Source organism: Malania oleifera, chromosome 5 (assembly GCF_029873635.1).
Source record: "Malania oleifera isolate guangnan ecotype guangnan chromosome 5, ASM2987363v1, whole genome shotgun sequence".
NCBI classification, from domain to species: Eukaryota; Viridiplantae; Streptophyta; class Magnoliopsida; order Santalales; family Ximeniaceae; genus Malania; species Malania oleifera.
Window position 1 is genome coordinate 20,180,601 of NC_080421.1, and position 12,366 is coordinate 20,192,966.

At 33.0% G+C, this 12,366-nt stretch overlaps 1 protein-coding gene across 17 annotated transcripts in view; it reads right to left on the reverse strand.

Moving 5' to 3' along the window:
* Positions 1-6,938: 6,938 nt before the first annotated feature.
* LOC131155482 (DNA repair protein REV1) overlaps positions 6,939-12,366 on the reverse strand; it is a 76,188-nt gene continuing 70,760 nt past the window's right edge. For 9 of the 17 annotated variants that reach the window (XM_058108647.1, XM_058108656.1, XM_058108662.1 and 6 more), the window contains 2 exons: positions 8,759-8,887; positions 6,939-7,716 (listed from right to left, as the gene is read on the reverse strand). Coding sequence is in view for 1 of the 17 variants with exons in the window: in XM_058108663.1 (XP_057964646.1) it covers positions 8,879-8,884 (6 nt within the window). In the remaining 16 variants the exon portion in view is untranslated. The remainder of the gene's footprint in view (positions 7,717-8,758; positions 8,888-12,366) is intronic. The other 8 variants (XM_058108661.1, XM_058108664.1, XM_058108649.1 and 5 more) reach the window with 4 other exon arrangements.

Below are 12,366 nucleotides of genomic sequence, written 5' to 3' on the forward strand. Positions count from 1 at the left end.
TCTTTACGGCACCGGTACTTCCGAGTTTATCACTCGTCCAATGCTGATCATCGTTGATCACTTCCCGTACGAATCATCGATCACCGCTTACGAATTTTGAATAAATAGGAAAATTTTAATTTATAAATTCTAAAATTTATAATTATAAAATTTGACCTGTGTTTATTTATTTTTTAAATAAATTTGAAGTTACTAATACAAAATTAAAAGAAAATTTATTTGTTACAAATTTTGAAATAAAAAAATAAATAATTTTATATTAATAATAATTAAATTAATTAATTATTAAAATTTAATTCATATTTTTGCATGCATGTAACTTTTTTTTTTTTATATTTCCTTGCTATATATAGGCTTGATTTGAAGTAGATGAACATAATTATTTTTTTTTTGCATGCATGCAAAAATATTTTTGCAAATTTATTTCTTACAAATTTTCAAATAAAAAAATAACTAATTTAATATTAAAAAATAATAATAAGTAAATTAATTAAATATTAGAATTTAATTCATATTTTTGCATACATGCAACCCTTTTTTTTATTTTATTTTATATTTCCCTGCTCTATATATATGTAAAGTAAATGTGCATAATCTTTTTTTTTTTGCATGCATGCATGCATGCAAAAAAAAAGAATTAAATTCTAATAATTAATTAATTTAATTATTATTTTAAATAAAATTAATTATTTTTTTGCAAATTTGTAATAAATACATTTTCTTTTAATTTTTTATTAGTTGATTTAAATTTATTTAAAAAATAAATAAACACATGTCAAATTTTATAATTTTATAAATTAAAATTTTCCTTTTTATTCAACATCCGTAAGCGGCAGTCGAGGATTCACACGGGAAGTAATCGGCGATGATCAGCATTGGACGAGTGATGATCTAGGAAGTACCGACGCTATGAAGATAGTAATCATATTTAAATTTTTGGTAGCCAAACTCGTAGGGTTTGGAACACTGGTGTATGGTTGGCTTGCCCAGCCTGATCCGGACTCCCGGGAGGGGGGGTACACTACTCTTCTCTGGGCTTAATCAACTATTCAATCACCAACACTCTATCTGAGACGTGTGGTGGCACTAATATGAATTGATAGCTATGGTACCGTGTTCTGAAACTAAACTAAACCATCATGGTTCTGCTATCTTATAGTACATTTCATAAATAATTGTAACATAACTCGTTTCATGTTTCTATGTAAAACCTGTCATATTAAAATTTCTGAATAAACTATTATATATATATATATATATATATATATATATATATATATATATATATCTGATCATGGCACTGGGCCGGCTGAACTGTCACGACACTGGGCCGAGTGAAATATCACGACATTAGGCCGGCTGAAATATTACAACACTAAGCCAGCTGATCTGTAATAGTGACATGGTGTATGGTGTCTGTACTCTAGTGCATCCGATCGAGACCAAATGTAATTCCGTTCTCAGTCTTCGCAAAACTTCCACCTCACTCGTCACCGGCATTGGACTGTTTCACGAACGCATTCAAGCTGCAATCAAATTTCAATTTGATTTCTGTTTAGTTTTTGTAAAATAATTTTATAAAATTATAAAATTATCGTTTAATATTTAAATGACAATTTATGTATTGGCGGAGTTCAATTAAAAAAAAATTAATTTTGTATAAAAAATAACAATAGTAATTAAATTTATTAATTATTAAAATTTAATTCATATTCATTTAAAATATATGTTAAATAAATTTTTTTATGTAATCAGGATGTAAGACGTCCTTTTTTTCTCTTAATATTCTCAAAAGTAAATTATTTCAAAATTTTTTGTTATTGTATTCATTTTTATATAATATTTTGAAATTAAAAATTAAATTATTTTTTTAATTCATTTGAAAAATAAATAAAAAGTAGAAAATATTTTTTATATTAAATGACACTTAAAAATATATTTTTTATTTAAATCTTAAAATTTGAAAAATAATATATATATTATTTAAATTTAAAATAATATATATTTTTATTATTTAATTTTATTTGGGGGGAGGGGGGGTTTGTGCGTGTGTGGGTGCAAGTGAAGAACCAACTTTTGAAAAGTCGGTTTTTCTTTTTTTTTTTTAAATTCTAACTGACAAGAGTTGACGACTGACTTTTTTTTTATTATTATTATTTTAAAGTCCAAACCGACTTTTGGAAAGTTGGTTTGGTACATTTGTGTAAATTTTTCCCATTTCCTTCGTATTTGTGTTCTTTGTTTTTTTTTTCTTAATATTTCCGTAAAAAAAACTCCTTGAAACAAGAAATGTCGTGGGAATCAAGAAATGGATCATACCACAAAGTACATGCCCTCTATTTTCTCCATCCCACAAATTTTTGGATAATCCTAGTCACTGAAAAAAAAGAAGAAGAAGAAGATAAGGTTCATATGCACCGAAACTCACTTTGTTTCCTCCGCTCTTCTTTCGTCTCGTGGGCTCATGATGTGATGGGTTTGCATAGAACATAGCATTATTCCTCGTCTATTATGCTAGTATATATATATATAGATATATATTTTTTTAATGAAATCCTAATTGTATTAATAGCTCTCGCTTATGGTAGGGACCGTGGTTATAAGTAGGATACATAGAATTTACAAATAAACTATAAAAATCATCTCAGATATTAAAGCCAATAATAAATTTTAAAAAAGAAATCAGGTGCATAATCCAATTAAATCAATCTAAACATGCCTACATGGAATCAAAATCAAACAAAATAAACATAAACAAATTACCTGCAAACATAAATCAGAGGAAAACCAAATGATGTCAATACACGCATGATGAAAAATAGTTGGTTAATCACTACACATTTTATGCAACCAACCAAGCATACTCGTAAATTTTGAATAATTTTAAAAACAGTGACTTGAATTGATAATCATGGACCGAAAATCACACAAAATTAAAGAAAAAATAATTAGGTTAAACTGCTTAACCACGTCACATTTTAAATAGCTAATCATATTTTTAAATTTTAGGTGATTTTAAATTGATTAATAATTATGAATTTGAGTCGAATTTTTATTGAGTTAAAATGGTTGATTGTCTAAATAGGACATCATCCGATAACTTAATCTAATAATTTTTTAAATTAAAGTATACAACTAATTATTCGAGATGTAACATAATTAGGCAACCTAACCCAATAATTTCTGGATCGAAAAATTTTTAGATGATTTGAGCTTGGCATCAGTAACACAAGGGATGATCTTGGACGACTCCTCTTCTTACACGTAAAAGCCATATGATCATGATTCATGTATCAAGACAAAAATAATATGAAAGAATCGCTCATGCTGGTGCTGCTATCCTCCTCTCTAACATGTTGAAACCATTGGCCGCATTCAAGGTTGAACGTAGAAAGTGTTGGGCCGCGTTTACGGAGAGCCAAGGCAGTGGCAGTCAGTCAGCTCCATTGACGTGCTCCCACTGATTACTTCCAATTGTTTTGTTAAATTAGCAAACGTAGCCCCTCTTCCTATTCGGCCGCTGTCTTAAACTGCATGATTTGATTCACTTGTGAAAGTGATTTAGACCTAATAGAATTGCTTCAGCTTCCTACTCACAAGGATTATTATATCGTGTATGGTTTACTATTTATAAAGGAAGCAATATGGACGTGAGTTAGATTTTATTTATTTATTTTCAATCCTGCAAAATGTATTAGCACTTCATGCTTAATACTATGTATTAATATTTCCATTACATAAGTCTTATATTCGATCCGTTGGAACACCTTCTTCCAAATATATTTTGTTTGTGCAATCTTTATATACTCTCCAAAGATGTTATATGTAATAAAAAAACTGGTCATATGGCAGACTCCGAAAAAAGCTAGCTCTAAAAAGAAAGGTGAATAGAGTGAAACTGTAATGAATATGAAGTTAGGATAATGTGTTTATCAATATAAATAAAGCTTGTTAAGTAAAAAATATTTTTAATTCTAGTTATAATTAAGGCAAGGAATTGAGAAATTGCTTCTAATCCGAGTTCGACTACTAAGGGTATTAATCTTGTAAGGCGCCTCTCAAACTATTCACATAATATGACCAACATACTAACTTCTTTACCGCCACCTTATTCTTTTTCTTCGCTCTCTCACTCTCCTTATCTCCATCTCTTGCTTTTTTTCTCCCCCTCTTTATTGGCCTCTTTTAATATATTTTTAGTCACCTCTATTATTACTTTCTTCCTCCTTCCTCATGCAATTTGTATGACTCTACATTCTAATTGCCTTAGTCTTATAAGGCATCACTTAATTGATATAGAACTCCACATTTTTTAAGATTTTCCAATACCACTTGGGCAACGAGAAATATTTTCAATTATTACTCTAAGAATTATTAATTGAAAAAAATATTTTATAGTCGTATGTTGTGCTTGAAAGCATGAATTTCAGACTTTAAATATGAATTTAGATGAGTTTGAACAATTTTTAATATAATTTTATATTATATTTTATTCAAATTTAATGCAACTTTAAATTCAAGATCTCTCCAAACATAAGAGTAGGCAAGCTAAAACCCCAGTCGTTTTTCCTTCCACTTCATTTTTTTTAAGAGAGAAAAAATCCCATATATTGGTTCCTCAAATGCCATCGACATCTGAATTTGAATATTTTTATAAAATTTTTGGTTTTGGTGTTTCATGGAGTCCGACAAATGGCAGCAGTAGCAGCTTCACAGGGCATACTTGGAATGCTGCCTTGTTTTGCCAAACCTTAATCTTTCCGTGCAAAAGCTGCAACCATTCCCAATGCGATAAAATTAGGCAAAACACCAATGTCACACCTCAACTCACCACATTGCAATGTATCCATCTATCTATAAATGTGAAAGGGCCCTTTTGGTGTCTCCCCACGCAAAAGCCTACTGCTAAGTTAGTTCCCTTCAATGAATATTTTGCAATGTTGAACTGCCATGTAGCCATATTCACCCTCCCTCCATCTATGACGCAAAAGCCTGCTGCTAAGTTGGTTCCCTTCAATGAATATTTTGCAATGTTGAACGCCCACGTAGTCACATTCACCCTCCCTGCATCTATGCTTCAAATTTCTAGTTTTGAAAATTCGTACGAATGCCAAGATGTGACACAAATTAGAGATTCATCTGGACATATGGGTTGCAATGTCACTGTAGAAAGAAAAAAAAAAGTAAAAAAATATGGTCCATGCACGAGATCACCGATGAAAGCGCCTAGGGGAGGGTGGTTCGATGTTTTCTTAAAATAAGATAGTTATTTACGAAAGCCTAGTCACCCAGATCCTAATTTAATCAACTTCCCAAGAAAAAGAAATGAAATGATAAGCAAATATGGAATGGTAAATCTTAATAGATAACTATGTTTCCATAAATCTTCATACATATACATAAAAGAATTTCTTTGATGGAACTATCATATAACATCATGTATAATCCCCAAATGGTTGGGTTGTGCGGCTCGAAGGCTGGACTTAACCATGGTTGGCCTACCATACTAAGTCAAAACTGTTTTGTCTGTAGTATGATTGCCCACCCAACCTGGTCTGAATCCAGTAGGTAACTTGCTCCTGCAATACATCACTTCAAGGGCCAATCGATTATCATCCACCTACACTTTCCTAATAGTGTGGTTGCACTACATATAATACTAGTTACGGTACCCGTACTTTGAATCATAACGAGTCCATCAGGGTTCTGCTACCATATAATACAATACATATAATAAAAGTGTAACATGATCTCATTTTCATAAGTCTGTATAAAATCTGAAATATTCACAATTCTGTATAAAATTTGTCATATAACTCTGTATAAAATTGTTATTTCATAACTCAGCATAAGTCGTATGAACTCAGTATAAAGCCGTCTGAACTGTCATTTCATTACTATATAAAAATCATCATGTTTAATCATACAATAATAATTATTCTTATGTCACACAATTTGATTGATAAATCATAAAATAATAACTGCTCGGGAAAAATATATTTTACTAGAGAAATAAACGTATAATCGTCTTCTAGGATTTACTTAACTCAAAATACCTAATTTTTTCCAAATACACATATATAATATACCAAATTATCATTTTCCTATGTCTGATTATTCAGAAAAATCATATATAACAATCTTGGAATCATAGATTTCATTTTAATCGATTAAATGTCCAAAAACATCTAACATAATATATCTCTTACTTTATCCCTAGAGTGGTGTCTACGATCCCTAAACAATGAATCCACCCTGATTAAACTACTATGGATCGAAGTTAGGATCCTAAAATGGCGTTTATGCTCCAATTTGACTGAAATCTAAAGAGAAATTGAAGAGAGAGAGAGAGGTTTTGAAGATAGAAATTTTATAAACAAAATGAGCTTAAGTCCCTTTTATAAGCTGCTGCCCCCGAACAAAACTGCCGACTTGGTCTCTATCAAACCAAATTCTATTATTATTATTATTATTATTATGATTATTATTATTATTATTATTATTATTATTCTCGAGATTTCTACACTTATCACATGGGACATACTCATACATATAAATCACTTTACGTAAAATATTTTAAAAAATTAAAAATAAATATATTATATTTTTAAATAAGTTCTAAATGAAAACCCATTTATAACTCATTTATTAGACGAATAAGTTATAATTTATATGTTAATCACTTGTTTAAAAACGGATCAACCCAAATCCAAACATATTTACCCCGCAGGCAACTAACTCGTTTTACAATGCCTGCAGAAGTACTTGAATGGGTCAATAATAATAAATATTGTATCAAGAATACCAATGTCGTTGAGGTGATGGCTTACGACAGACGAGCCGTAAGACCATCAATATATAAATATAATATTTATTGCGATCATCACATGTGCAGTCAAATAGAGAAACAGGAAACCAAAATCCGAGTCAACTAGGCTGAATGAAATGAGAATGGGATATCACGCTAGGGAGAGAGGCGCATTAAACACGCCATTAAAAATCCCATTTACCAAAATCCCTATTACAAAAGCACATCGAATTTGAATGGCAGAAAGCAGCCGGCGCCCACACCGACGCTAACCTTTCCCTCTCCCCCACCTCTTTCCGGCGGCCCAGCTTGTTACCAGGAATGAAATAGCTTACGCCGCTTAGATGTTCGGGTCAATTCAAATGGTCATATATTCCATATTATTTTAGAAACCATCAACTCTCTTTAGGAAAAAACAAAAAAAAAAACAGATTACAAACCATTACTGCTCATATTTATCTTACAACTTCCAATAATTTATGGTGAATCATAGAGAAAATGTTCACTCCAACTATTTGAACAGATTGCTTTCTAAGCTGGGGTTGTATTTTTTCTTTTTCTTTTTCTTTTGATGGAATGGAGAGTCGTGCCAAATTTGGGCTAGACGACGGTAAGTAGTAGCATATCACTTCGAATTTATTTCCCAATTTGCACCGGGGCCCACGTCTCAAGAAAAGTTGAACTTGCGAGTCTTGCACTGTGCGCAAGTGGCATTCTTGTGCTGCTGCTAATGACCAGGGCCCTAGGGCAACCCTTTTTACTTGTGTGCCCTGGTAAGGCGTGCAGGAATAACCTCATCAGCGACTTTGGAAATGCAGAAGAGGGCGCCTGCCTGGTCCGGTTGACCTGCGTTTAATTAGTCAGTGGTTGGCCTCCCACGCGACCTGATTGACCTGCGTTTAATCTGCCTATTCAAACAAAAATATCAAACTCAATTTTCAATCAATTATTTCAAGGTTTGTAAATTATTGAAATATAATTCATAAAAATTAATAGTGGGTTTAAATTTCAAAGTGTTGGTACATGCAACAATATTGGTAGATAAGGCTCCATGTATACCTATAAATAGCTTCGTATTGAAGCCATTGTCACCAAGTGGAATTAAAATTTCTAATTGTGCCATATTTCTTTCTTTTTTGAAGAAAGTGGTATCATAGTTTGCATACAGCATTTTAGATGAGGGTTCAGTCCACAGCAAGCCGCTTTACTTGCCAATGATAATTTCTCTCCACCTAGTATGTTTTGTCCACCCTCGGAGGCATGACTATAACATATCAACTCCATAAACCAAGAACGTAAAATACCAATTCATCCAACATGTTTTTCAATCAAACAATCTTGCATGTAGCATAAGTATGACTCTATACTCTAACTCAACACTTGACTTGGCACTACGATTTGTTTCTTACCCTTCGATGAAACCAAGTTGCTACCAACAAAGATAAATCTCAAGCATAACCCTGAATATAAGTGCAACCCTGATCTCAATATAAGAGATCTCTCCACGGTGCACCTTTGGGATATGTCAAGATGCAAATTACTATGTCCTATTAACTTGATCTCAGAGAATCCAGAAATTGACTTACAACACTTGTTACAAAAGATGTATCCGACCGGACAATTATGAGATAATTCAACTTTCCAGTAAATCTCCGATATCGTCGTAGATTAGATAACACATCGCCCATATTCGGCACTAACTTCTTGATAGGATCCATAGGCCAGTTTGGATCTTAACAGCCCAATTTCATCAAAAAGATCAAAAACATAATTCCTTAAGACAAAAGTTCCTGTAAAAGATATAGATACTTATACCTAAGAAGTATTTCAATGATCTCAAATCTAAAGTCTGAAACTTAGTATATAGAAAATGTTTTAGGCTCGAAATACCTTGATCACCATCACTTGTAATTACAATATCATCCACATACACAACGAGAAGAATCCTACCTGAATAAACCTGATGAAGTATGACGATAAAGATGATTGGGAGGACAATCTGAGATGGTTCTCTGATCTTGATAGCTCTGGTAAAGATGAGATGGGCAAGCTTGCTTGGATAGCTACAATTTACCACTGCTGGAAAGAAAGAAAGAAATTTCCTTTTGAAGGTATTCAAAATCCTAGCGAGATAATAATGAAACAAATTATCAGAGACATCAAGCATAGGTGCTCAAAATATAGAATTTCAACTCATACAATTTCTGACGCTTTGTCTGTCAATTTGTTTTATACCTCCTTTTTTTTTTTTTTTTGTTGTACATTTGTTCCTACTATTAATTGATAGCTCTTAATCACCACACCCCCCCCCCCCCCCACAAAAAAAAAAAAAACAACGTGACAATAAAACACAAAGTGATTCACTGCACACCACTGAAAGCCAAGCTCAATTACTATAACAATAAATAAACCAAACTATGCTCTGAGAGACTATTTTAAACCATATAATGCCTTCTTGAACTGACACTAGTCTGACTCTGCTGAAGTGATGAACTCAGATGGTTGCTCTATATTATACCTCCTACTCAAGATCACCATACAAGAATGCATTCTTCACATTAAGAGTGTTCAAGGGTTAAGTTGGGTTGGATTGGGCCTAAAGTTTCAACTAATTTGATCTTATTGGTTTGGCAAAAAGGTCCATCCAAAGTCGAACTATTAAGGATGCGGTTTAGGTTGGTTTGGGTAGAGTTTGAGTATCGAGTGAGTTGGGCCAAGTTGGCAATTTAACTTGCTTAGAGGCATAGCACAAAATAGGAAAAAAAAAACAAAAAATAAAAAACAAAAATCAAAAAAATAAAATAAAATAAAATAAACACACATACAAAAAGAAATATATGTGAGAATTTTGCCAAACATAAAAACATATATTACATTGAAAACACTACTTACACTAATATCATTTAAGTTAAATTTATTAGATTAGTTGATTTGTCATTAAAAAAAAAAAAAAGCATCAATGTAACAATATTTATGATGTGACATATACAAGAAGTACTTTTCAATTTTTAATTTTACATTAATAACACAATTTGAACAAGGTTTTGAAAGTAATCAAAGAAATATTATATTTATCCAACATCTATACTATCAACCACATTAAATTATAAAATACAAACTGACACAAACAGAGAAACACTTCGTGGAAAAATTTTCTTCATACATACAAATAATACACAAAACGTTAGCTATATACATCAACCCTAGCAGCAAAAAAAGGAAAATTAACTAGGTTATATCAGATCCTATGATTTATGGGATATTCTAATAGAATAGGAAACTAACCAAATCAGCCTAATTCAAGGAATACATGTTATTACAAAATTTCCTAAAATAACTAACTATACACGTATAGAATACAAGTCATTAAACACGTTTTCCCACACTACCCCTCAAGCTGGCAAATAAGCATTTTCCATTCATAGCTTGGATACAATACCCTGAAACACTGAACTACTTAACCCCTTGGTAAGTACATCAACAAGTTGGCCCTGTGCAAACATATAAGGTGTACAAATCAATCCGCTCTCCAACTTTTCTTTGATGAAGTGTCTATCAATTTCAATGTGCTTTGTTCGATCATGTTGTACTGGATTATGAGCTATGTTGTTCGCGGACTTATTATCACAATAGAGTCTCATCGGACCATCCCACTTAATCTTCATGTCTTCTAAGATAATCTTCAACCAAAGTAGTTCACATACACCCTAAGTCATTGCTCGGAATTCTGCCTCCGCACTAGATCAAGCCAGCACATTTTGTTTCTTACTCATCCACGTCACAAGATTTCCGCCAAGAAAGGTGCAATATCCAGAGGTCGACCTCCTGTCCAAAATCGAACCAGCATAATCAACATCCATGTATGCCTTAAGAACTAAGCTTCCATTCCTTTTAAAGAAAATACCTTTTCATGGTGCCCCTTTGAGGTATTGTAACACTCGGTGAGCTACCTGCAGATGGACTTCCTCCGAGCTATGCATAAATTGACTAATCACACTCACTACATAAGCTATATCTGGTCGTGTGTGAGGCAGATAAATGAATCTTCCTACCAGGCGTTGGTACATTTCTTTATCTACTGCAGCATTCTCCTCTGCCTTTCCAAGTCTAAGGCTAGGGTCTATTGGAGTACTTGCTGGTTTGCACATCGTCTTGCTGGTTTCTTTTGAAGGAATCTATAACATACTTTTGCTGAGATATAAAAATGTCGTCTAAAGTTAGCCACCTTGATCCCAAGAAAATATTTCAGCCTCCCTAACGCGCCTTGATCTCAAACTCCGTAGCCAAACACTAACTCAAAATCTATTGCTCCTTATCATCATCCCCTGTCACTATTATATCATTGACATATACCAAGAGGGTTGCGACTCCCCCTGAAGGTGAGTGTTTAATGAACAATGTAAGATTCCCTTGGCTATGTCTATATCCCATGGATAATCATAACTCTTGCAAACCTTCCAAACCATGCCCGTGGCGATTGTTTAAGACCATACAAGGCTTTCTTCAGCTTGCACACAGTTTAAGCAGCCAAATTATTCCCATAACTTGGCGGGACTTCCATTAAATTTCTTCCTCTAGCTCTCCATGCAAAAATGCATTCTTGACATCAAACTACTGCAAGTCCCAACCATAATTAGCTGCTATAGACAAAAAGATTCTAATAGTGTTCATCTTTGCAACTAAAGCAAAAATCTCTAGGTAGTCAATTCCATAGGTTTGAGTATAACCCTTAGCCACTAACCTTGCCTTGTATCTCTCTATTGATCAATCTGCTCTATACTTCACAGTGTAAACCCATTTACACCCCACGAGTTTCTTTCCTGTCGGCAATTTCACCAACTCCAAAGTTTTGTTTTTTTTCCAACACCCCCATCTCCACATCCATAGCTTGTTTCCATTTCTCATTGGATAAAGCCTCGAATAAAGTCGCAAGGATGACAACGGTGTTCAAGCTAACAAGGAAGGATCTATGGGATGGTGAAAAATTTTTGAAGGACAAAAAATGTGGCAGAGGATATAAAGGCTGTTTTGTGCACTCTCTAGTTCCTTTTCTAACAGCAATGGGAAGATCTTGGTCATTAACCTAAGGTTCGGTTTCAGCTTGCAATGAGGGGTTAGAAATTGTTACCTTATTCTCGGGATCTGAGTTGGAGTCTCATACTAGCACAGATTCAGGGACAGCCACCTTCCTCCTTGAAAACACTTTGCTAAATCTCACATTCACAAGAGCAAAATCAGTTTTTTTTCTGGGGAATTTCGAGCATGGGTTTGGACATATGATGTTGGCCTTACAAGGCTTAATATCCTATTTTGATGCTAACAAACAAGAGAAACTTAACATATTTGGTTGAGAAATAATATTTCAGGACTCACAAAGATAAAGCATATAAATGCAAGGTCAAGGATCTATTGCAAGCTTATACTTCAAAGAAGGATGACAATATGAAGCTTAAAACATGGATTTCAAGATGAGATTTTAAAAGTTTGAAGAATATAAGAGAAAGCTTAAACGTATATCAAAGCTTGAAGAAAAGTAAGAGAGGCAAAAGAAAGCAAAG